The 25,877-nt window shown below is 33.9% G+C and overlaps 2 protein-coding genes across 2 annotated transcripts; both read right to left on the bottom strand.

The window, feature by feature from the left end:
- Positions 1–4,533: 4,533 nt before the first annotated feature.
- Positions 4,534–6,084, bottom strand: LOC129949308 (phospholipase A1 VesT1.02-like). Its single transcript, XM_056060695.1, has 3 exons — positions 5,992–6,084; positions 5,385–5,664; positions 4,534–5,319 (listed from the first exon to the last, which is right to left on the bottom strand). Exons 1-3 carry the CDS (start codon positions 6,029–6,031, stop codon positions 4,584–4,586), a joined length of 1,056 nt encoding a protein of 351 aa, XP_055916670.1. The 5' UTR covers positions 6,032–6,084; the 3' UTR covers positions 4,534–4,583.
- A 10,765-nt stretch (positions 6,085–16,849) lies between these two features.
- Positions 16,850–18,207, bottom strand: LOC129949311 (phospholipase A1-like). Its single transcript, XM_056060698.1, has 3 exons — positions 18,089–18,207; positions 17,717–17,993; positions 16,850–17,654 (listed from the first exon to the last, which is right to left on the bottom strand). Exons 1-3 carry the CDS (start codon positions 18,129–18,131, stop codon positions 16,931–16,933), a joined length of 1,044 nt encoding a protein of 347 aa, XP_055916673.1. The 5' UTR covers positions 18,132–18,207; the 3' UTR covers positions 16,850–16,930.
- Between the last annotated feature and the right edge of the window lie 7,670 nt (positions 18,208–25,877).

The following is a 25,877-nucleotide window of genomic DNA, read 5'->3' as shown; positions in this document are numbered from 1 at the left end:
ATATACCTAATAGATAGATGGTTTGTGTATCTATATTAAAAAAAGATAGATTTTAATTAATTTGATTAATCTTAACAAGTGTCTTCCTTATTTTACATTAATCAACTCTGTGAAATCGGAGATCCACACTTTTATTAAAATAATTCTAGGTAAGTGTTCTGGTTATCGAAGGAACTAAAAGCTAAAGTGCAAAATTTGGTGTGACTTTTCATTTTAGAACAAGTAGCAGTTGCCTGTTTTTATTTTGACACATGCACCTTGTGCTATTTCACAATATACTAACCGCTTTTTGCTTATCTCAACACCAATGCTAACCGCGACAAACCTAATACAGTACAACGATCAGCTTGCCTGCGTATAAGTATATCGCTGCATGTGGCTAGATGTAGTTGAAAACTGGATACCTTTCTTTGATATAATTAACAAGCAAAAAGCTACAAGCTCTTTTAATTTCCTCAAAGCCTCATCGCAATGGGTCAACAACAAAATTGACCACTCCGTAAATATTAAGTATTTAGAATCAAATCAATTTCAAAGTACACAGACTACACCATCCCCAAACTGCAATTCGACAGAAACATCAAGATTTCTATACCTTTCAGATCTTTTTGGGAGAATAGGACATTCCTAGAAAACGAGTCAGTCCACTTTAACACATATAAATCAAAAACAAGTGAAGGGGTTGGTGGAGGTGTTTACTCTGGACGACTAAAATTAAGTCTATCATTTCGCCTTTCCAATTATTGCAGCGAGTTCCAGGCGGAACTTTTGGCGATAAAAAAAGTCTTTTTCTGGCTTAAAAAAACTGATTTCAACATCTGATATCATTATAACATCTGATATTAAATCTCTGGACTGTGTCTTTTCAATCTCTATAACAGTCAATAGCTACCGACCATCTCTAATTTTTTTTAAAAAAACGTACGAAACACCACGACATTCCCTAAGTTTATAAGTTTGATTGATAAAGCCAATTTGCTTACAACACCGTTTGCTGCTACCAAAAAATGTGTCATGAGTCCTACTGTTCTGGAGAGCGTAAACGATATTATGGTACGGATCTTCTTAAGCACTTTTGCAATTGTAAGATTACTAAAAGGCCTTGACATAAACTAATCCGCTGGCCTGGATAGAATTCCCCTTACTGGCAAAACGTAAACTTTTAAGTCTGTCCTATTCTACAGGTGTTTTTTCGAGCGGATTGAAAACAGCATGTGTACCTGTCCTTTAAAGGCGAATCATCCACCCCCTCTTACTGTGGTCCCATTGCACTTACGTCCCTTCTTTCCAAGGTCATGGAAACGTTGATTAATTTTCAGCTTAAGAAATATCTCGAAGAACAGAAGCTTTTTAATAACCGGCAGTATGGCTTTCGTAGCAATAGGTCCACTGGTAACCTTCTGGTTTATCATACATCGTTTTAGAGAACAAAAGATTATTGGACTTGATATTTAAAAGGCATTTAATAGGGTTTTGCACCAAGTTTTCTAATAACATTCTTGATTACCATAATAGAGAAATCCTAGTTGGACGACCTCTGGAAAGCTCTCAGCATCTTAAGGGAAAATCTACGGAGACTGCCCTCCATGAGGTAGTGCGTACTGTTGAGCAAACAATCCATTATAAAGAATTTACTCTTGACACCTTCCTAGACATAGAAGGTGCTTTTAACAACGTCCTTACCGAATCCATAGAAGAATCGCTCGTTAAGTTCGGTGTAGAAGACTTCATTCGAGAATGGATTATATCCAAGCTCAGTGAGTAGGGGAACACCCCAGGGTGGTGTCCTTTCGCCTCTTCTAAGGCTTCTGGTCATGGATACAATTCTCGTTAATTAGAGAGATGTGGACTGATTTGGTGCTTTTGGTGTCAGGAAAGAACACCTCTGTGATTAGTGAAATCACGGAGTCAGTTTTGGACTAGGAGTTAACCAAAGTAAAACTGAGCTGTTGCTCTTTACCACCAAAACTAAAGTACCGCCCTTCACGCTACCTCGACTCAACGGTCAAATCCTATCATTGTCTTCCAGTGCAAAATATTTGGAAGTTATACTCGACCCTAAACTAAACTGGAAACTAAATATTGAAGTACGTTAAGAAGGCCTTTGTTGCCTTCTACGCCTGCAGCAAAACTTTCGGCAAAAAGTGGGGACTTCAGTCGAAGATGATTTTATGGACGTACACAGCCGTAGTACGTCCAATCTTAACATATGGTTCGATTGTGTGGTGACCTGCTCTTAGCAAAGCCTATAATATTGATAAGCTAAAGAAGGTTCAGAGAAGAGCTTGCGTGGGCACCACAGGGGCCATGCGTACTTGCCCAACGGACGCCTTTAACGTTATTTTGGATCTTCTACCAATGGACCTCTTTATTAAATACATAGTTTCCTGCAGCGCTATTAGGCTGAAGGAATTAAACTTTATATATTATCTTCTACTTTGAGCCTAAGTAAGGGTTTTAAATTTATTTTCCCATCCAGAGAAGATTGGGAGGATGACATCGTGTCGATAGGTTTCGACACAACCATCTTTACTGACGGCTCAAAGATGGAGTGCGGAGTTGGTTCTGGGATCTTTTCTGAGTCCCTAAATGTATTCAGATCCTTTAGGCTTCCTGACTTTGCTAGCGTTTTTCAGGCTGAACTGCTGGCAATAAGAAAGGCATGTAAGATACTTAAACAAAACCCAAACCAAAACCGAAATGCGGCTATCTTTACAGACAGTCAGGCAGCTGTCAAAGCCATATCCTCATCTAAATTGGTCCAGCAATGTCGCGATGAGCTTGCGAGCCTGAATATTAACCTCGGTGTCACCCTGATCTGGGTTCCGGGCCATAGTGGTATCGTGGGAAATGATCGGGCTGACGAGCTAGCCAGGCAAGGATCGGCCCTTCATAGTTCACTTGCGTAAATGATTAACATTCCTCTTGGCGCTATGAAGGGTTAAATTTTTTCTATCTACCAAACTGAATCAAACCGAAGGTGGAGCAATTTACCCAACTGCATTATACCTAGGAAGATATGGCCCACCTGTAATAAAACCCGTACAAACGATCTTCTATGCAGGCCAAGGCAAGAAATAGCCAGGATTGGTGCGGTTTGTACCGGTTATTGGCCTATAGGAGTTCATGCGGAGAAGTTGGGTATCTCCTACAACACCTTTCCCGTAGTTGTAGTGACCAAAGAAAAAGTGGAACGATAATCCATTTCCTCTGCAAATGTCCTGCTTTAGCAAACACCAGAATGAAATGCTTTGGAAAAGCATTCTTTCACGAACTTGATGAGCTATCTGAGACAAAGATTAGAGACCTAATCTTTTTTCTCAATGCGACAAAATGGCTCTAACATAATCGCTATGAAGCTTCTCTATAAATCTGTCCCTTTCAATCACGGTCAAACGAGTTTTTGGTATCAAAACGGCGCGGCGCACTACAGCGCTAATTGGATCTCAGGCTAGGTTGCCTTGAGATCGCCACTTCTACCTACCTTCTAATAGCAAATGCTTGTTTTTTTTTTAATTAATGATTAGAAATTACTTTTCTAATCGTTCAAAACAAGTTGTGTTGGATGGTTTGGCCTATATCCCTACAAGATTATGTTGACGAAAGACCGGAAGCCGCTTGACTACCCGAAGCGTCGTATGTTTGTGAATTGGGCTGTGCAACAACTTGAAAATGATTCGGATTTGCATATAAAAATCAACTTAAGCGATGAGGCTAATTTCTGGCTGAATGGCTTCGTCAATAAACAAAATGTACGGTATCGGTCAGACAGCAATCCATACGTATTCCATGAGTTCCCGAAAAAATTACGGGTTGGTGTGGTTTATGGGCAGGTGGCGTCATTGGGCTGGACTTCTTTTGTGATGATCAAGACCGGCCCCGTTATGGTCTATGGCAACAAGCGAGCGAACGTGAAATTGCAGCAGTATCGGCTGATTTATGCTTGAAAACCCTCAAAATGCTCATCAGTTTAACCTTGAGCTTAGTTTCGGACGTACTGTAAAGTATAGAGATTCTTTTTTGAACCGCACATCGATAATGTAGACTGCTTTACCCAATCTTGTTTTTCCATATTATTTTGATATTCAAAACTTTAAGAGCAATGTGCACCGGTATTTCCTCCTCAACCCCTCCCTATTTTCATAAAGCTAGCATTGTGTTTGAACTTTAGACATTTTAAGGGTATTAATAACCTCTTGATTGCCCGTTAATAATGAAAAAGAAATCCCTAATAAAGTTGGCACAACAATTTTACATTCACCTTTGTTGGATGCCGTGCCGTGCCACGTTATGAATGATCTACAGAGAACTCGATTGCACAATACTTTCAGTAAAATTGCGCACAGAGTTATGAAGTTCGGCTGTCACTTGAATCAAAAAACAAATGGTCAGCTTAGATTTTGACATAAGAAGACAGTAAACTCGCATTCGGAAGATTCTAAAAACTTGCCTTAAATTCCTTTATATCGTATGAACCTGCACAGTTTCAGAAAAAAAATAATACGAACACTTAAAAAGCAAATTGCTAATACCTGTTTTGAAATTAACCCATTTTAATCTTGATTTTATATTTATACAATAATTCAGGCACCTTTATTGAAGCTATATGGTGGTTTCTTGTTTATTGGAGAATAAAACGAGCCTTCCAAAACCATGTGATTGGATTCATCATCAAAAGATGCCACCATCGATGGGTCACCAGTTAGTTTGCAATCTTTCTCAACAGCGTCTTTCCAGTGATCACATTTGATTCCCAAAAACTGCTGCCTTATAGCCTCAGCATAATACAAATAAGCTCTCGAATGGGAGCATGTTCCAATCATATCAAGTCCACAGCCCGGCTGAGTTCGTCCACCATTTGGATAGAATGCCGCCTGACCAATCGGTTGGATAAAGCCCAATAGTTTTCCATTGGTATGAATCGATTCAACGTAAACGGCATCGGTGCTGCACAAACGTTCATCGCAATTGTCATATTTAAAGAGGGGGTATGCAACGTCCAAGCCGATAATGGAGTTAATTTGTTCGCCTTCAATCAACTTTCCAGCATATCCCGCCACATGAGCCCCCAAACTATGACCAATAACTTTAAGATCTTTTGAACGCATAAGCCCCTCGTCGCGGAGGAATTCAATCAAATAGGCAATCCTCTGGCCGATCTCTGGAATCGCCTTCTTAGCTGACATATAATTATAACTATCGGCCTTGTCACTCCAATCGACACAAATCACGTTGTAGTTGCCAACACTCAAGAGTGCATCACGGATTTCTGTGTTAACATCGGACTTAAAGTTGTTTTGCCAACCGTGAATGATTATTCTGGAAGGTTTAAGGGCTTTAATTAGTGGACTAATAATTGTAAAGAATTGCGAAATCACGCTTACCTTGTTTCATATCCAGGATTGAACCCAGCCCAAACCAATGAATCGAGGTCACCAATGAAAAATTCTTGCGGGTCTTCAGGAATTGCTGGAGTGTATAAATAAAATTGTACCTTGGCTTCTTTGGATTTTTTCCTGGACATAGTCAGTGCGCGGATCTCCAACTGGGCCTCTTCCTCTGTCATCCATTTGAGCGAGCCATCGCTTTGAGGAACAAACCATCCATCTTCGGGTTCATCGTCGTCGTCAACAAAATTCTTTTCCTTTGTCGGAAGTGCAAACGCTTAAAATATACGTTAAATTGTTAGGAAAAGCGTTTTATTGAAACTTGTCTTAAAAATCAAACGCGTACTAATTCCACTTCTCGAAAGGATTGACTCGATTTTAACTCGAGAACCCTGGATAACTCGGTAGAGAACACATTCATAGCTCAAAATTTGTAGTTTTTGAAACTATTGTAAGTGAAATTTGTTAACTTCGATATCCCGTTCGATTTATCTCAAAACTATAAATTTTGAGCTATAATAGTGTTCTGCCTACAATAATGATGAGCTTTATGCTTGTTTTTCAAAATGTCAAATGACGGATTTCAATTAAAGTTTAAACCTACCCAAAGTTAAACTGAGGAGTATTAACAGAAATGTCTTCATTGTATATTGTTTGTTTTGAAACTGATTCTAGTCATTTTGACGCCTGGGTTTTTATAACGCTTTTTGTTCTTCCTATCATCATCGAGATATTTGAAAAAGTTATCTTGTCTTAATAATATTTCCTTAAATTTTTAAGATATGATTACATAGGATTCCCCTGCGATATTTGAAGAAGCTACTATTCTGAAATCTATTTACTATCTCTTTGTAAAATTGTTTTGATTTTGGTCACGCGCTCATTGAACTTATTAAGTTTTATTGAATTATCTCGAGTGACATAGCGTAAAATTTTGAAAGCTGGTTAATTGAATATAAAACGATATGATACAAATGAGGATGACAGATGGTGTTTTTCTGTTTGATAAAATGTCAAATAATCATCATGTAAGATACCGAAGAGTGTTTGCCCCGTTTTTTATGCGCAGAATCAAATTCTTTAAAATTAATTAATTAAAAAATGAAAGATTATCAAAAGAAAATCTGCGAACAGTTGAAAACAAAACAAAAATTTAATTTGACGGATTTACCAAAAATAGTCTGTTATGAAGATATAAACTGCCGTAGCCATCTTGGTTTGCTATTTTATGAGTGAAATGTGACCGAAAAACTCATTAGTTGGTGCTTTGTTTGCGTAAAAACAAGCTTAAAATTGTTGTTGGAATTTCAATCGACATGACAAATACAAAAATGTGAACAAATGAGTTTTGAAGTGTGATACGCACAAAAGATTTATATCCTCATTCATGTTTTTGGTATTCATTATGTGTTTTGGAACGTACTTACTGTTAAGTCCGTTGGAAACCCCTTAAGACGCATTGGGCCTCTACTACGCCTTCGCGCCATCGTGTACGGTTTTCGGGGATGTGTTTCAGCTCCCTCCAACTTTTGCCTAGTGATTCCGTTCGGCTACCCTGCTCCATGTGCTTCTCAGTCGTCCAGCTCTTCTTCCTTCTTGTGTGAGCGGATTCCACAGCATTGCTTGGCCTGCAATGCAGGTGTCCTTTTCGAAGCGTATGTCCAATCGATTGCCACTTGCACCTTCGTATAATAGAGACAATAGGTTCCTGACCTGTTCTTCTATAAAGAACCACATTTTATATACGATGTTACGAAGATATCTATTCACGAAGGTTAGCAGCTTTCTTGTAATGGCTGAAGTAACTCTTCAAGTGCTGCACCCATAAAGAAGATTCGACATTCGTGCGAAACAGTCGTAGCTTTGTTTTTAAGCTGATAAAGTTATTCCTCCATATTTTCGACAGCATACCGAACGCCACTTTTGCTTTGCCGATGGGGCAGATGACTTCTTGTTCCAAGGTATTCCAGGTATTAAAATCCCTCCACTTTTTCTAGCGGTTGCGAGGAAATATTTATTTGAGAGCATGATCGGTTTCCGAGGCTGATCATTTTTGTTTTGCAGGAATACATTTTCAGTCTAACCACAACTTCTGCTTCTCTCTTCACAGTTGTTGTCATTTGATGGAGATCCTTGATCCTATGAGAGAGTAAGCAAACATCTTCCGCGTAATCCAATTGCTTCAAATAGGAAGTCAAAGTCCATTGAATCCCTTCGCTACCTGACAAAGCTGCACGCAGTACATCGCTTAACACTAACAAAAACAATATTGGCGACAGAATACAGCCATGTCAGACTCCGCTACGGATCTCAAAATCATCTGACAACCTACCATTGTGCAGAACATGACACTTGGATCCATCATATGTTGCTTTAATAATAGCAATTATTTTTTCTGGTATGCCTCTCCTCCCCAAAGCTAATAAGATGTACTCCCTGTTGACGCTATCAAAGGCCGTCTCGAAGTCCATTAACAGCAGGTGTAGTGGTGATCGATATTCAACGCACTGTTCAATAATTATCCGCAGGCTGTTGGTATGATCAGCGCGGAATCCTGCTTGTTCGGCATCGAGTGTGGCCTCAAGGTGTTATCTGATGCGTTCCAGTATGACTTTTCCTACTATTTTGGCAACGGCAGGAAGAACGCAATTTACTCTCCAGTTTTCGCACTTTGTAAGATCTCCTTTTTTTTTGTAAGCTTGAGGATCAATCCCTTATTCCACTCATCGGCAAAGCTTTCGGTGGCCTAGGCTTCTTCTATGAGTGGATGAAGTAGTTCGCTTGATGACGTTGGCGCTGCTTGTAAAATAACTGCAGGAATTCCATTCAGTCGTTCCGATTTGTTGTTTTTAAGTGCTTTAATTTTGGCAATGATCTTATATTTATTGTGAGGTACGGTGTGGATTCGGGGATACATTTTTTTCCGGCGCTTCAGAAGGCATTAGCTGCGCGTGGAAAAGATATCTATCCTGTATAAATTCTCTGTCTAATTTGAGGAATCTAGCATTGTGCGGACCTTCACTTCCTGCGTCCTGGAGAATCTTCACATTCCAGAAACCAGCTTTGTTCGGTGACAGTAACCAAAAGTCGTCAACGAGTTATCATAAATTATCCGAGACGTTATTTCGGGTTCCATAGAGGGATGGAGTTCATTTACGAAGAGTGCTTATCTCTGTAACCTATCCTGAAGAGTCAATAAACTTCGCCGTTGCAATTGTATCCAACTTATGTATATAGGGATACACAAATCATTGGCCGGGGGCCACCACGAGGAGGTAAAGCAAGAACTTGCATTGCTGACCTTGACCAAGTTTTAAGGCTTTTGCACAACGAATGAACGAACCAACGTGATTTTACACACTTCAAAAAGTCAATTTCAAACGAAAATACATTAAAATTATAAGGAACCAAAAGACACTAAATTTAAGATAATAAAATTTGCATTTTGTTCTTTAAAACAGGAAAATTTTATAAAAACAGTTTGGTAGTAACGTATTGCAGTGTGGTTGCTATTCACCGTCAAATTCCATTCGCGTTCCACATACCATCCACACTGCAACGAATAAATTGTTCACGCGCAACATAACCTCAACATTATATCACTCTTGTTTTGTTTTCGTGTGAAAGATCATGGTTGAGGAAATTGTGGAGAAAAGGACAATTCAATTCTTCGCTGTCTGCGAATAGAAATAAAGCTCAAGTGAAAAAAAAGTTAAATTATCCACAGTTCGCAGTTCGTAGCTCATGTGCAAGATGCTTTAGGCAATCACCAACTACCCGATCTGACATGCCGCAGGAACGTATTGGAACGTGGAAGATAATTTTTGCAACTTAAATGTTGGCTTAAGTCTTAAGGACTATTCGCATTAGAGCGACCAACGACGGGCGAATAAAAGTATATTCGTCCATTTTGACATTTTGTTCACATGGCGTATTTTTATTCTTCGTGAATGGCGTTTTAATTTGACAGTTCACTTCATTAGTTTCGAAGCCATTTTAAAAAGTGTTTACAAAACTATTGGTATTTAATATAAAAGCAATGTTTTGCCATCGGCCTTGGAATTGCTTTCACTTCCAAAATTATTTTTTCATCAAATTCCTAGAATTATTTACATCATTTTTCTTAAACATTTATATGAGTTTATGTTTAATATAATATATATAATATGTATAAAATAATTTACCATCCAAGTTTTTTCAACTATTGGGGTTATTCGCTTGTGAATAATTCATTCGTTCCATTGTGGATGGTATGTGGAACGCGTATAAAGTTTGACAGTTCGTAACAATCAAATTAAAATTCATGACGACCAATTTTAGCAAATAAAACGCAAATTTTAGTATCTTAACATCAACTTTATTTAGGATTTAGATTTATTAAATGTTTTTAATCCCATTTAATTTTTTTCTTCGCCTGTCGTTGTTCGCCCTCATGTGAATATCCCTTAAGTTTTGATGTTACTCGCAATTCACAAGATTTTGTATATTCTCTCCCACCCCTTATAACAAACGACGGTATTTTATTACTTTCAACTCTTCCAAATTAAAACCTACTTTTGGTTGGTGATATTATGGTAACTTCAATGTGGCCTACTTTTAGGTGTTTTCAATTTTTTTTTTTCAAGAGTTCAAAAAATTCGCAGATGCTTGCAAGGTCCCCAAACAAAAATTGAAGTGTTTCAAACCTCAAATCTATACTATAAAGGATCTAAGTGGAAACCCTTTAGGCATTTTATGTTCTAAAGGGTTTCCAATAAGAAGTTTCGTTTTCACATTTAAGAAAAAGAATATTTTTATTGCATTGCCTTTGAAATGTTAACAAAACTAAGAGGTTTTTCAAAAATCCTTTTTGGTTTATCTGAATCCTACATAGGTGAAGATGGGCCCATCAATGAACATAATTTTTCTATAAATAAAGTTTTCGTAAAAGTACGAATGGGTCTTGTCGAGCTTGCTCATGTTTCCAAAGGGTGTGTTTAAAAATAAAAAACAGTTTGTTTTCAAAATTTCAAAATTTCAAAATTTTTAAAATCGTTAGAGTGTTTATTTTTAAATTAATTTTGTATTCATATGTACAATTTGTTAATTTCAATTCAAAAATATGTTCTGTACGCATTTATTTTGAATTTCTTATTAAACGTTTTAATTTCAATTTGGTACAAAAAATGATGACTTATTTTTGAGATATTGAATTTCAAAGGAAAACATGTTTAATATTTTTTTTGTAAATAATAAATAAAACCAGAATTGTGCAGAATGTTAATTATTTCTTGAGAATACTTCAAAACAAAATATCATTTCTATGGGAGGAATACCCTTTTGGAGCAATAAAAACATATTTAATATGATTTCATCTCCAAAACAATTTTGTGCAACGAAGAATAATGTTTTTGACATCTGATAACATTTTAAAAAATCTAATTGACAGTTTTTTTATTAAAAATAAAAATCTAAAAAAAACATTACTCAAAGTTGGTAAAAATTGAATATCGATTCAAATATCTTTTCGAAAACTTGAAATTCAGGCTTCAACCTTATTTTATCTTATAAGAAATATTGTTTTCAATATTCTGAAAAATGTTGAGAAAAATCGAATTGACAGTTTTTTTACAAAAAATAAAAACCTAAAAAAAATAAATAAAAGATTGTAAAAATTGATTTTCGACTCAAATATCTTTCCAAAACTTTGAGATATTGGCTTTAATTTACTTTTATCTTTCAAAAAATATTGTTGTTCACATTCAGTCAGATTTTGTAAAAAATTTAATTGACCGTTTTTCTTACAAAAATTAAAAACCGAAACAAAATTAACAAAAGTTGGTAAAAATTGATTTTCTACTCAAATATCTTTCAAAAATTTAATATAATACTTTCAAACTAATTTTTACGTATAAGAAATATTGTTTTCAATATTAGGACAAATTTTGAGAAAAATCGAGTTTACAGTTTTTTTACAAAAAAAACCTAAAAAAACGTATAAAAGTTAGTAAATATTGATTTTCGACTCAAATATCTTTTTAAAATTGTAGATATTGGCTTTAAACTACTTTTTAACTTCCCATAGGAAGTTATTGTAATGGGTCCGATTTGTCAAATTGAAAATTTTGACATTTCTCGACGTTTCAAGGTCCCTAGAGTCGAAATAAAAGATTTTTAGAAAGATGTCTGTGCGTGCGTGTGTACGTACGTTTGTACGTCCGTACGTCGGTACGTCCGTACGTCCGTACGTTCGCGACGTTTTTTTCGTCGTCCATAGCTCAAGAACCAGAAGAGATATCGACTTCAAATAAATTTTGTTATACAGATAATAAGGCAGAAAGATGCAGAAAGGGCTCTCAAGAAAATTGCGTTTGTGGTTTTTTTACCATAGCAGTTTGAAAAAAAGGTGAAAATTTTGGTTAACCTTAAATATCTTACGAACCAAAAACGCTAGAGACTTGAATTAAATTTTATATAATATATTATAACGTGATACCAAACAGGTATATTTTTTGAAAAAAATCAATATAACGGTTTTTTTTATAAATCAATAAAACTGAAAAAAAAAATTTGTCACCTCCAAAATTTTACGACTGAAATATGATTTCATCTCTAAAACAATTTTGTGCAACGAAGAATAATGTTTTTGACATCTAATAAAATGTTGAGAAAAATCGAATTGACAGTTTTTTTACAAAAAATAAAAACCTAAAAAAAATAAATAAAAGATTGTAAAAATTGATTTTCGACTCAAATATCTTTTCAAAACTTTGAGATATTGGCTTTAATTCACTTTTATCTTTCAAAACATTTTGTTGTCAATATTCATTAAAGTTTGAAAAAAATTAACAAAAGTTCGTAAAAAATGATTTTCGACTCAAATATCTTTTAAAAACTTTGAGATATTAGGTTCTAACTAATTTTTTCTTATAAGAAATATTGTTTTCAACATTAAGACAAGTTTTGAGAAAAATCAAAAAGACAGTTTTTTTTACAAAAAATAAAAACCTGAAAAAAATGTATAAAAGTTGGTAAAAATTGATTTTCGACTCAAATATCTCTTCAAAAATTTTAAATATTGGCTTAAAACTAATTTTATCTTATAAGAAATATTGTTTTCAACATTTGGTAAAATTTTTAAAAAATTCGAATAGACAGTTTTTTTTACAAAAAATAAAACTCTAAAAAAAAAAACAATACTAAAACTTGGTAAAAATTTACTTTCGGCTCAAATAGCTTTTCAAAAATTAAAAATATTGGCTTCAAACTTATTTTATTTCAGAGAAAATATTGTTTTCAATATTCAGTAATTTTTATATAAAAATCCAACAGTCCGTTTTTTTCATAAAAAATAAAATAGTGCACAAATTTGGTAAAAATACATATAGACAAACTTTTAAGCAAGACAAATCGACAGACGGGATGGGAAGTTATCAGTGTGGGTCGCATCCCAGCCTCTTTTTTCTTTCAAAAAATATTGTTGGTAACATTCAGTAAAATTAAAAAAAACGAATTGACAGTTTTTGTTCAAAAAATTAAAAACCCAAACAAAATTTAACAAAAGTTGGTAAAAATTGATTTTCTACTCAAATATCTTTTCAAAAATTTGAAATATTGGCTTCAAAATAATTTTATCTTATAGAAATATTGTTTTCAACATTCTTAAAAATTTTGAAAAATCGAATTCACAGTTTTTTTCACAAAAAATGAAACTCTAAAAAAAAAACAACACTAAAACTTGTGTAAAAATTTACTTTCGACTCAAAGAGCTTTTCAAAAATTAAAAATATTGGCTTCAAACTTATTTTATTTCAGAGAAAATATTGTTTTCAATATTCAGTAATTTTTATATAAAATTCCAACAGTCCGTTTTTTTCATAAAAAATAAAATCTACAAAAAATAGTACGCAAATTTGGTAAAAATTGATACGAGTACATATAGACAATCTTTTAAGCAAGACAAATCGACAGACGGGATGGGAAGTTATTAGTATGGGTCGCATCCCAGCCTCTTTTTTTATAAACTGCTATGGTAAAATAAAACTACCCACGCAATTTTCTTAAGAGCCCTTGCTGCATCTTTTTGCCTTATTATCTGTATAACAAAATTTACTTGAAGTCGATATCTCTTCTAGTTCTTGAGCTATGGACGACGAAAAAAGCTTCATGAACCTAGGAACGTACGTACACACGCACGCACAGACATCTTTCTATAGAAGAACGATCTAGTGATCGTTGTACCAAATCGACAGCGACTAGCGAATAAAAGTGTAGTAAAGTAATTTGGCATCTGGTTGGATCAGTACTTGTATTTCGACAGACATATGAGTGCTCCCCTGGCCAGAGCAAGGGAAACCTTTGCCCTGTCAAAACGGTTGTTTTTTAGCAGTCGGCGTCTTGATAGCAATGTGAAGGTAATTTGCTACATGGCCCTTATCCGGCCGATGATTGCTGTGGGTGCCCGGTATGGTTCAACGTTGCTTCACCTCAAATGGAAAAGATTCGGGTGTTTGAAATACAATGTCTGCGACGTTGCCTTGGATTACACAAAACACCAGAGTCGGAGTACAAACATTACTACTTTTCTTGGTTTTAGATTAAGTTCTTCTTATTTAGTATTAAAATTGTTCTTTGGCCGAAAGGCAGTAGATATAAGATATATAATGGATTAACTTAGAGCACCCGCATAGGGCCAGTAAGATATTTTGTAAGTTTTGAAATTTAAGATAGTTTTTTTTAAGAATTTTTGTCTAGCTTAAAGTTGGCTTTAAGATTTTGATAAAATGAAACAAAAACATCTTTCTAAAAATCTTTTATTTCGACTCTAGGGACCTTGAAACGTCGAGAAATATCAAAATTTTCAATTTGACAAATTGGACCCATTACAATAGCTTCCTATTGGAAGTTGAAAATAGGCTGATAACTTCCCCATCCCATTTGTCGATTTGTCTTGGTTTAAACTTAAACAAAATATTCATAATTTATTTAATCTCCTACTACACGAGGTAAATATCATTTCTTGTAAGTTTTCTGTCTTTTTTGTAGGTTTTTGTGTTTTTTTAAAAAAAGCTGTCAGTTGATTTTGTCTAAAAAATTAACTTAAAATCACTAAAAACATTTTCCACATTATTATTTGTGTTAACGAAACTTTTAGTTAGATTTATGTTATACCTACAATTCAGCACAGAACGAAATCATTTTGAAGTCAATATCTTTATTTATTCACGAGATATCAAAAATCGAATATCAATTTGTTTCAATTTTTCGTACTATGTTGTGCAGATCTTAATTTTTACGAAAAAAAACCGATTTTTATAAAAACAATTACCGAATTTCAAAAACTACATACGACATTGTCTATAAGACTAAATTAGTTTGAAGCCGATGTTTTTATATTTAAAACGATATTTAAGTCGAAAAAAAATGCATAACATTATTTTGGAGATAAAATCATTTTTTGTTCTTAAAATATTCGAGGTGACAGTTATGCATATTCATTCGTTTTTTTGAAAATTTTGAGAAAAATGGAATTGACAGTTTTTTTACAAACAATAGAAACCTAAAATAAAAATAGATATCTTTTTAAAAATTAAAGATAAAGTCAATTGCATTCATAAAAATTAAAATCTACAAAAAAAAAGAAAAGTAAGTGAGGTTGCGTCTCGTAGAATTTTGTTTTTCGTTGAAAAGTCTTACAAACAGATGAGTTGACACAAAAGTTCCAAAAATACAAATCGAAGGCTTTGTTAACAATTTTATTTTATTATAAGAAAAGTTAATGGTTATTGTATTTCCTTAACTTCTCGAACTGCTAAATATGTTTTAAAATAAAAAACAACAACATGGACACACTAAATCAAACAGAAACATCAGTAAATTTCAAACAGCTTAAGTCAATTCCTTGCAATTATTCGAAAAGGAATTCTTTTCGTTAGAAACTCCACCTACACAAAGTTCATTCGAATGAATAGCTTCATTCTATCGAATTAGCTATTCATTCGAATTTCAAAATAAGCATGACTATTTAGATGATGGGGTAATTTATTTTGTGGTTTAAAGTTGGTAGAACTTGCATTTGACACCTGTCAACTTCGCTTGTCATTTGAAATGTCTTAATTTAAGTTGAATAATTGAAATTTATTATTATGGTTGGCTTAACAATCACGTCTACATTTATTAAAATTGTGCTATAAAATTTCCTTCAAGTTTTTTGACTTGGTGGATTGGTTGATTTGGTACTAACAACTTGAGTCTAGGATAATTGCTTAATATCGTAGTATTTTAGTCTTAAGACAATAAGACATTCAAATTTATATTTGTTTTGATTATATTAGAATTTTGAGTAAGGACATTGGGTTTATGTTATCTGTTTCTAACTAAAGTCTTTTTTGTATAACGTCAAAGAATTATACATTTTATAATTCATGAGTAGTAGTACCCGTAGCGTGATGGTTAGTGCGTTGGACTGTCATGCATGCTACAGTGCGCCACCTAACTTTTTCACGGGTACTGCCTCTTGCGAGGAGTTGACAAATAATCCAAGAGTAATTCTTGTCATGAAAAAGTGCTTTCTCGAATTGGCCGCTTGGATTTGGCATTTAAACTTTAGGTCCCTTCTATCTCTGACATCATTACTCGCACACAGGAATAGTTGAGAGTTGTAAGTCACAAGGACTTGGTTCTTCTACACTACTTATTAGGTTTAAATTTATAGTGTGTGAAGTTTCCTGGCAAACTAATCATTCAATTTAACATAATTAGATTTTTGTATCCGCAAGAAATCTCCGAAATGTTTTTAAACGCAACATTTCTCAACCTATGGCCGAAATACTTAGTGTACATCCGAAAAAGTGTTTCCCACTAAATGACAAAGTCAAAACCTTATAATGAAATACAATTTTTACTAAAATGTATCGCTTTGTGTTTTGATAATCTTCCTCCAGTGACCAAAAAAATAAAGATAGTCATTGTTTGGAACGGTTTTATTGCTTAATGTATCGGCTCTTGTAACACCCAATTTCTGTCAAACTTTCTCAAACTATTCTGCCCTTAAAGGCCTTAAACAAACATCTTCTTCATAACAATAACAGTAATTTAATGGTTCTAAAATCATAGCTAATTTTAAACAAAATAATCTGTAGAACTGATTTGGAGATCAATATCATGTCGAGATTCTTTGCTTTGGAAAAAGAAGGAAATGAAAATGTTGAAGGTGAACAAACTTGTATAGGAATTTAATAACGCTTACATCCGCAATGTTCGAACTCAACACTGGCATAAATGCTTTCACGCTTAATGACCAAAAAATAGTTACTACGTAACACATATAATATAGCTATTTCTAAAACTGTTGTGCTACATCATTTCAGTTTCAGGATTCATTGAGTTGTGGCAAGCAAGCTTCAAGCACTTAAGTCAGAGAATACCTCCAAGTATACATTTACGATAAACCCTTGGAAATTAGCAAATCAATTAAATACAAGTAAATCTTAATACGTCTCAAATTACCACAAGCTTTACGTTATTTGAGACCAATACACATTTATTATAAATTCAGTTTTAGGTTATTCAATTCCATAAGGAGCATTTGCATTAACTGGAGTAAAGTAATATCCATGAGCAAGTTCATGATTATTAGGACTTCCCAATCTGATAGAAGGTATCTTTTCTCCCAAACAAACATTCGAAACTGCTAAGCTCCAATGGGAGCACTTTACGCTCGAAAACAGATTTTCCCTGATCGATTCGGCATAGTAGAGGTATGCCCTCAGATGCGAACAAACACCACCAACATCCACACCACATCCTGGTTGCAAAACACCTCCGCCAACATAGAAATCCGCTTGTCCAACAGGTTGCAAAAATCCCAATACACCTCCATTGGTGTGTATTGATTCAACGTAGAAGGCGTCAGTCTCGCATAGACGTTGCGAACAACTGTGAAGAACATAGAGTGGCCATGCGGGATCCAAGCCGATAATTGTATGGATTTGTCCCGAAGTCACGCGTTTTCCGGTAAATCCTGCTGCATGAGCACCCAAACTATGGCCGATTACATGAAGATCATCAAGTGACATGTCGGCTTCAGAAGCGAGGAAATCAATCATTTTGGCAACTTGTTTGCCAACCTCCGGAACATGTTGCTTGGATGACATGTAGTTTAAGTTCTTGGCCTTTTGACTCCAGTCCACAGATATGACATTGCATTCCATTGTGTCCAAGAATGCTTCACGGATTTCAACATTAACATCTGAAGTGTAGTCGTTTTGCCATCCGTGGATAATTATTCTAAAACAAGGAACAATCAAAATTAGTCTTTGCTCTAAATTTTGTTGGTTCACTGGACTTACCTTGTTGGATTCTGGCTATTAAAGTTTGATTCAGCTAAACTCAGTGCATTTCCCGTCATAATTTCCTGAGGAACATCAGGATTATCCTGAGTGAAGAGGTAAAATTCAACTTTTAATTTTTTTCCGAACAGTCTGCCCATTGATAATTTGCGTTCAAAATCTTCTGCTTCTTTTCTGGTGACCCATTCCATGGATCCATTGAGTTGTGGGACGAACCAACCATCATCGGTGGGAGCTTCCTTAATTATTCCTTCTTGATCGAATGGGAAGGCTATAACTAAGAAACAAAATCAAAAGTTTATTCAAAGTAAAACTAAATTAAGTTCCATTCAATTATTAATGTTTTTTTTTTTAATTAGAAGCAGAACTAACCTAAGGAAGCGGTTAAAAGTATTAAAACAATTGTTTCTTTCATGCTAAAATTTTTACTAGAATAATTAAGCCAAGCGATAATTCATGGGTTTTATACCTTTTTTTAATTTAAGATTAATAATAAATTAGCTATCTATATTATAATAATTTGCGCTCAAGTAGGAAGCCATTATTATTGGTAACTCGAAGATTTTAATCGATCGGGTTTTCGATAGATATTGATAAGAAACTGCTATGACAATATAGGGACTAACTATCTTATGGTTTTAATTAAATTTGTTTAAAATAATATGGAGACAAAAGATTCAGTCGAGCCTTTTTTGTTGTGGTGGGGAACAACAGTAATTTCGTACGTATTAATTTGTTTGTTTTCGTACTATATTATTTATCAGAATGATTTTAAAATGTTACGTAGTTTGTTTGTACGTAACGTATACATATTTTAAGTTTTAGAAATTAAGACTTTCCTTAATCAATATGCGGAGGTAATCATGATCTAAAAGTGGATGAGACTATATCATTCATTAATTTTCTCTCATATTTCTGCGGCTTTTTGTTTCATATCGCTAAGTTCTTGGAAATATTTCAAACGACAAGCTGTAAATGTATATTACAAAATATACAAATCGCATAGTCTGCAGACAATTCTTTTCCTTTTGAAAATTGATACAGCGTGAGATCCGGAAAAGTCAGATACTTGCGAAATAATATGTAAACGAGATTTTAATGAGAATCAACAAGAACGAAATTGTGTGAATAGAAAAATATTTGTTTTAAGTTTTGAAGTTAATGAACTAAAGAAATTTTGTTAAAGTAATTTATTTGCTGAAACAAACAAACGTATATTGATATTTAATGCGATATCGATTTCAGTGTAGTGTAGAATTTTTAAGACTGATAGCTATTTGATATTTGTTAAGACTTGTAAGTCTTATATAATCGCTGCAATCATTGCATATTTAAGTGTTAGCTTTCTTCTGGTGTTTTCCTGAATTTGGAAGTTTTCATGTTATTCACCTCGAGAGATACCGAGAGCCGAATTCAAGGTAAGGTATATGCTATTAGATCGACTGTTGCTTGGGTGATACAGAAGGCAGACCATATACGACACCAACAAATAATGAAAAAACTGCTGCATGCAAGAGCCAACGCCTTAATTTTGCAACAAATCATATCAGGTGGAATCCAGGTTGGCATACCTTCTTATCCTATGAAACAAATAATAATTTGGACGGACCTGATAGATATAGCTCATGATGTAAGAAGGGCAAAATTCTATATTGAAAAACAGCACAGCAAAGGAGGCGGTGTAATGGTATGGGCAGCAATCACATATTACGGGACAATGGATCTGGATTTTCAAAGCTCTAAAAATACGGCAATCACTTAAAATTCGATTCTAAAATGATCTCTTCCGCTGTTTCCTAAAGTATTAAGTGGACAACGTATGACTTTTCAACACGATAATGACCAATACATACCGCACCGACAACAAAAGCCTGGATTCAAGCCAAAACGTGAACCTATTACCATGGCCCCCATATTCTCCTGGCCTGAACATCATGGAAAATGTATGGGGATGGCTTTCAAAAATAGTCTACGAAAGAGGATATCAATATTAAAATAACCGAAAAGATTATTAAAGCCATAAAACGGGTTTGGGCCCAAATTTCGCTCAATTATTTGACAGCACTCTATGAACAACAGAAATTACTTGAAGTAATTCAGAAATAGGGAGGCATCACACATTACATAAACTTATTTTAATTATTTTAATAAAATCAGTATTTAGCTAAATCATAACATTGTTCAGTTCCGCAAGGCAGTCATATCGGACCTATGTTCTTTTTAATTACTATTTTTAATAACATTGGTGAAGTTCTTTGTTACTCAAAAGTCCAACTAGTATGAAGCCGAAATGGATAAATTAAGAGGTTTTCTAGGCAATTCAATGATCCCAGTTCTATCCTGGAGTTTCGCAGCTGTGCATGGTATCGTATGTATGATGGTTCAATTAATAAAATTGGAAGTGGTCAAAAACAGTTTTTGTTGTTTGCATCTGATCCTTTTCATTTTAAACGTTTACATTCCTCCAAAAAGTTTGGGGTCTGTTTATAACGATATCTCCTTGGCATTAGACTATCTTATAAATTTGTCTAGCTCTGACACCAATATTTTACTTCTAGGTGATTTCTATTTAGCACACATTGACTAGATTGCATCCGAAGACGAATCCTGCCTTGAAGCCTCTCCTTCTTCTTCACAAATGGAACTATCTCTTCTCCATAAAGTCCGTCTTATTGACTTACAGCAAACAAGCTGTATTAAAAACTCAAAAATTTGAATTCTCGTTTTAGGCTTTTCTTCTGACGCTATTAGTACTCTTGTTCTAGAGTCTAGATCAGGAATTACTAATATTGACAAATATCACCCCACTTTGGACATTTTTTTTGACTTAAGTAATCACCTTACTAATCACAGTAATTCTTTTGATTGCTTATATAATTTTGATTTCAGAAGAGCCAATTTCCAGGAGTTGTCTGAAGATTTAACCATTTCTGGAATTGCCGATACACTAGCATTTTCTAACATTGACGAAGCAGTTTCAACCTTTTATAGGATCCTTAATTGTTGTTTTGAAAAAAATGTACCGATAAAGAAATCAAGAAATACAAACTTTAGCCATCCTTGGTACACGAAAGAATTGCGTTTACTGCGTAACAAAAGAAATAAGGCATGGAAAACGTATCTCAAAACTCTGTCTCCAGTCAACTTCGCTTTTTATGTTGAACTCTTTAACCAATTTAAATCTCTTTCTAATTATTTATATGCTTGTTATGTTACTGATATGGGCACCTCTTTGAGAGAGAATCCTAAAAAATTTTGGAATTTTGTAAACTCAAAGAAAAAATCAGATGGCTTTCCAGTTATCTTCAATTACAAGAACCTTTCGTTAGATAAAACTTTTGATATCTGTAACGCTTTCACGACGAATTTCCGTGAGTCATTTGTTAATAGCCCTCAAGAAGTTGATGAAGTATATTTTCATAATAATCACACTTTCTCGCAAACTAGCTGTAGCCACATACCTGTGCTACAGACTACGGTCCTTGATCTTTTATCTACGTTGAATGATGACTGCTCAGCCGGTCCTGATGGTATTCCCACGATAGTACTAAAAAAGTGTAGTAATGTTTTAGTTGAACCCCTTACGTTTTTATTCAAACTTTCCCTAAAAACAGGCAAATTTCCCAGTATATGGAAGAAGTCATTTCTTACACCAATTTTCAAGAAAGGTAACAAGTTGGACATAAGCAACTACAGGCTTATGTTGTTTGTGAAAGCGTAGCATATTTTAGTAAAAATATCATTTGCGAACAGCAACATGGTTTTGTGAAAAAAAGATCAACCGTTACTAATCTCCTCACATTCTCAAACATATGTTCAAACGCCTTTAAACAAGGTTATGATGTTGACTGTGTATACACTGACTTTTCTAAAGCTTTTGACCAACTTAGCCACGGAATTTTTTTATTTAAACTTAAGGCTCTTGGTTTTCCAATATTTTTTTTAGCTTGGATTAAGTCATACCTTGAAAACAGATCCTACGATGTAAAATTTAGAAATTGTCATTCTGAACCTTTTGTTGCTCAACCTGGTGTTCCCCAGGGAAGCCATCTTAGCCCTTTTCTGTTCATCCTGTCTATTAACGATGTATCGTCATGTCTACGCTTAAGTGAACTTCTCATTTTTGCTGACGATATGAAGATTTTCAAAATAATAAAGCCCACCCATGATCGTATTCTTTTACAAGCCGACATTGATAGTTTCACATTTTGGTGTGGGAAAAATAGTCTTTCACTTAACCCTTTAAAATGCCAGACGATAACTAAAAAACTGATCAGCAACGTACTTGACAACAAAAACTCTGTCGTGTCTCCACATTTAAAGATTTAGGTGTACATTTATGTTCCAACTTAGAGTTTAAACATCACATTAGTTGTATTGTTAATAAGGCAAGTTCTATGCTTGGTTTTATAAAACGCTGGGCAAAGGAGTTCAATGATCCCTATGTTACTCTTTCTTTGTATAATTGCCATGTTCGTCCTCATCTTGATTATGCTTCGCAGGTATGGCTTCCCTATTACGAAATTCATAAAAAACGTATTGAATCAATTCAACATAATTTCATTCGCTTTGCCCTAAAGGGTCTTCCTTGGGAAGATCCTTATGATCTGCCTCCCTATGAACATCATATTCTACTTCTTCAAATGCAATCTCTCCATCAAAGGCGTGTTGATAATGACTCAGTATTTTTTCATCAACTCATTAATGGTGAAATTCATGCACCTTATTTTCTTTCTTGTGTACATTTGAATTACCGAGGCGATACTTATCACCTGCGCACATTTGTTTTTATACATATCGACTTCCATAGAACAAACTATGGGAAGAATGAAGCTTTAAGTCGAATGAGCATTTTATATAATCTATACTATTCATCGATAGATTTAAATTTAAATAAGGTGGGATTAAAATCATTGTTTAGAACCAGTGCTTCACTATCGTAAACGTTCTCATTTTATTTTTTGTTCTGTAATAGTTAAATGCTAATTTTGTTTTGTATTTTGTGCGTGTGTTAGGCTATAATTGTATTATTTTTTACTAACAACTAACACATGCACTTATGATGAGCCTCTGATCGTAGTTTTACGCTTGCCATAAAGCTTTCTACTTTTTAAAAATTCTGAAGTGTAAAAAAAAAATCCTATCGACGCTAAAGAAAATTAGTGAAGTAAATAATGTCTTTTTATGTGTCAACTTTTATTTATATCGATTCGTTTACCAACATATGTATAGTAAACGATGCGATCAAAAAAAATATTGTACACTCTGTTGCATTAAAGGATTCATATTGTTTTTTGTTGTATTACAACAATTAGGGATTTGTACATAATTATTATTAAAGAATTAATTTTAGTGATTTGTTATTTTAATATTTTGTCACCGTTTACAGTGCTATATACCTCTCCCACTTATATACCATAGCCGTACACACTCACAATAAGCTATTTAATGACAAACAACGTTTGTCGGGTCAGCTAGTATATATATATATATTCGGCCGCACACGAAGAATGTGGAATGCTTAACCCAACTCTTTTTTTATGCCCATTTGTATATTAAAAACTTTAAGACCAATTTATTCACCCGTGCCTCCTCTGTTTAAACTTTAAAAATGTTAAGGGTATTCGAAACCCTTTTTCTGTTAGCCAAGTAAAAACAACACTCTGCTGATTGGCTTTTGCTAAAGAGCTCACGAAGCTATAGGCAAAAAACATAGAAAGTAAAGATCGACTAATTCGAAATTTCCACACATAAGTCTTGAAGCATGAGCTTTAGAACATTATACATATACAAGAAGTGTTTTCCATTTTTGAAAGGTTATTTTAGATTCGATGATAAAAAGGTATAGTATATATACATATAGTAGTACCCGTGGCGTGATGGTTAGTGCGTTGGAGTCTTGGGTTCTGTGCCACCTAACTTTTTTTTACGGGTACTGCCTCTTGCGAGGAATTGACAAATCCTCTAAGAATAATTCTTGTCATGAAAAGTGCTTTCTCAAATTAGCCGCTCGGATTCGGCAAATAAACTGTAGGTCCCTTCCATCTCTGACAACATTACTCGCACACAGAAATGGTTGCGAGCTGTAAGTCATTAGGCCCTGGTTCTTCATGGACTGTTGCGCCACCTCATTTATTTTTTTAAAAAAAGAAAAAAAAACAGAAAATATGACATTATGACTTAATAGGATCTGCTATGTTTTTAACGATGATAGTTAAAAATTATGGTATTGAGTTTTAAGAACTTAAAATCTCTAGAAAAGTGGTTCTGTTAATTCTTTTGCTTAAAGTTTATAAAGGATATAATAATGACAAAAATTGAAAGAATTGCATGTTGTGTCATGAGGACACCAACTGCAGCCCTAAAGAAATTGCTCTTACTAGCCCCTCTCCATATATTCGTGAAGTAAGTGGCAGCCAAAAGCTCATTACTTCTAATACAATGTTTTAACTGGAAAAGAACTTCCTCTCGAACATAAAGAGCACTATTAACATAGACATTGGCGCTCAGACAGACTATTTAAAGCCGTACATAGATGAAGACCCAGTAGCAAGATCAGAAATTCCCAGAAGGAAGGACTAGATGGAAAACAGGGTTTTTACAGATTGTTTCAAGACGGAGGAAGGGGTCTGACATCTTTTCATGTAAACCTCCCCTAGAAAAAAGCTCCTTAATAAGCACAATACCTCGTTCAAGATGGAATCGCAATTATGAGTTCTTATATACTTCTAATGCAAGATCTATTTATAGTTAAAATGAAGCTTTAAATGTTTTAAGTGTATTGTATAGATTTTAATCTGTCAAAAAAATAATCTTAAAAAATGTTATCTTCATAACTTGGGAACTAAATTCTTCCATGACTTCATATGCTTCAAATTTAAGATTGCTTTTAATTAGTTTAATATTACAGATTAATTTAACTAAGGACATCAATTAGCCTAAATTGATTGAATCTAACATTTTTGGAATTTCTATAAATTTAGGAATAAAAAGTATTTCTAGTTAGATTCATCTATAGACTTTACTTAGTATTAAAATAATTTTTGGTACGAAGTATTTATCTGATTGAAGATTGTTTTGCAAACAACCCATCAACAATATTAATTCGTAGGAAGAGATAATCGAGGGTTGTGAAAATTTGTGTGCATTTATTTAAATTCAATATAGTTGTACAATGTCTCACAGCTTGATTGCTAAAATATTCTCTAATATCATAAATAAAAAATGTTTCAAAATATTTTGGCAGTAAAAACATACAAACAATACAGCTACAGGGTTTCTGATCATTCGCAGAAGAAGTTATTAACTAAGACATTTTTCGTTATTTATTTATATTTACTTTTTGTTTTAAGAGTGAGGTGGAAGTTATTTTGTACCTTTTTTCACAAAAATCTTTTTTTTTTAGAAAAAAATAGATTTTTCCAATAAAAGGTTTCACTTTGAATAGCCCGTAATTTGGGCAGTTGTTACTTTTGAACGTTTTATCTTTTAACATTTCATAAGTAGAAAATAGGAAATCATTAAAAAAGAAACTTTATTTGGTTTAGCGTTGCACTAAAATCATTTAAATTTAGTATAAACATAGTCTACGTAGTACACAAGCGTAAAAGAGGTCATAACAATTAGGAAAGTTAACGTATACTATGTAGTTGCTCTTAAATTTATTCTCGACTTTAAAGGTGGAACTCGTGAAGTTATTGAAGACGTTATAGCCGCAAGTGTGCGAATTGTTTTTTTTTTTCAAAAGCACATAAAAATGATACGTTGATCATTTTTTCCCATTTCCCATTGGTTATCCAAAATGATTTCTCGTGAAAAAAATCTCGTTTCTTATAGATAAAAATGAAACCGCTTATTGAAAAATGAATTAGCACTACAGTTCTTTATATCGTTTCAATATCATCTGAATAGTATATAGTATACAACATCCTTGTCTTCAGACGTCCTCTCTTCTAGATATTGATGAGTAAAGCACTTCATTAAAAAAGTTTTTTTTTTTGTTTAAATCAAGACCAGAAATTTTGTGTGTGATTTTGTATAGTCTTGAGAAGTTCAAAATATCGATTTTGTATGCCTTCGCTATGAAACTAGAAAAACCCAACTTCTAAAGTTAGTTATCAGTATAAATAAGAATAAGGAAACAACAAAATTATATCGGAAA

Source organism: Eupeodes corollae, chromosome 3, assembly GCF_945859685.1.
Source record: "Eupeodes corollae chromosome 3, idEupCoro1.1, whole genome shotgun sequence".
NCBI lineage: Eukaryota > Metazoa > Arthropoda > Insecta > Diptera > Syrphidae > Eupeodes > Eupeodes corollae.
Note: the sequence above shows the minus strand (reverse complement) of the source record. Positions and strands in the feature narration are given on the sequence as shown.

Excerpts from the sequence above, each read along its gene's own strand:
- LOC129949308 (XM_056060695.1), bottom strand. The coding sequence starts at position 6,031 with ATGAAGACATTTCTGTTAATACTCCTCAGTTTAACTTTGG. Across the intron at positions 5,665-5,991 it reads ACTCCTCAGTTTAACTTTGG|CGTTTGCACTTCCGACAAAG; the intron begins GTAGGTTTAAAC and ends GTATATTTTAAG. Across the intron at positions 5,320-5,384 it reads AATCCTGGATATGAAACAAG|AATAATCATTCACGGTTGGC; the intron begins GTAAGCGTGATT and ends TAAACCTTCCAG.
- LOC129949311 (XM_056060698.1), bottom strand. The coding sequence starts at position 18,131 with ATGAAAGAAACAATTGTTTTAATACTTTTAACCGCTTCCTTAG. Across the intron at positions 17,994-18,088 it reads ACTTTTAACCGCTTCCTTAG|TTATAGCCTTCCCATTCGAT; the intron begins GTTAGTTCTGCT and ends TTTGTTTCTTAG. Across the intron at positions 17,655-17,716 it reads AATAGCCAGAATCCAACAAG|AATAATTATCCACGGATGGC; the intron begins GTAAGTCCAGTG and ends TCCTTGTTTTAG.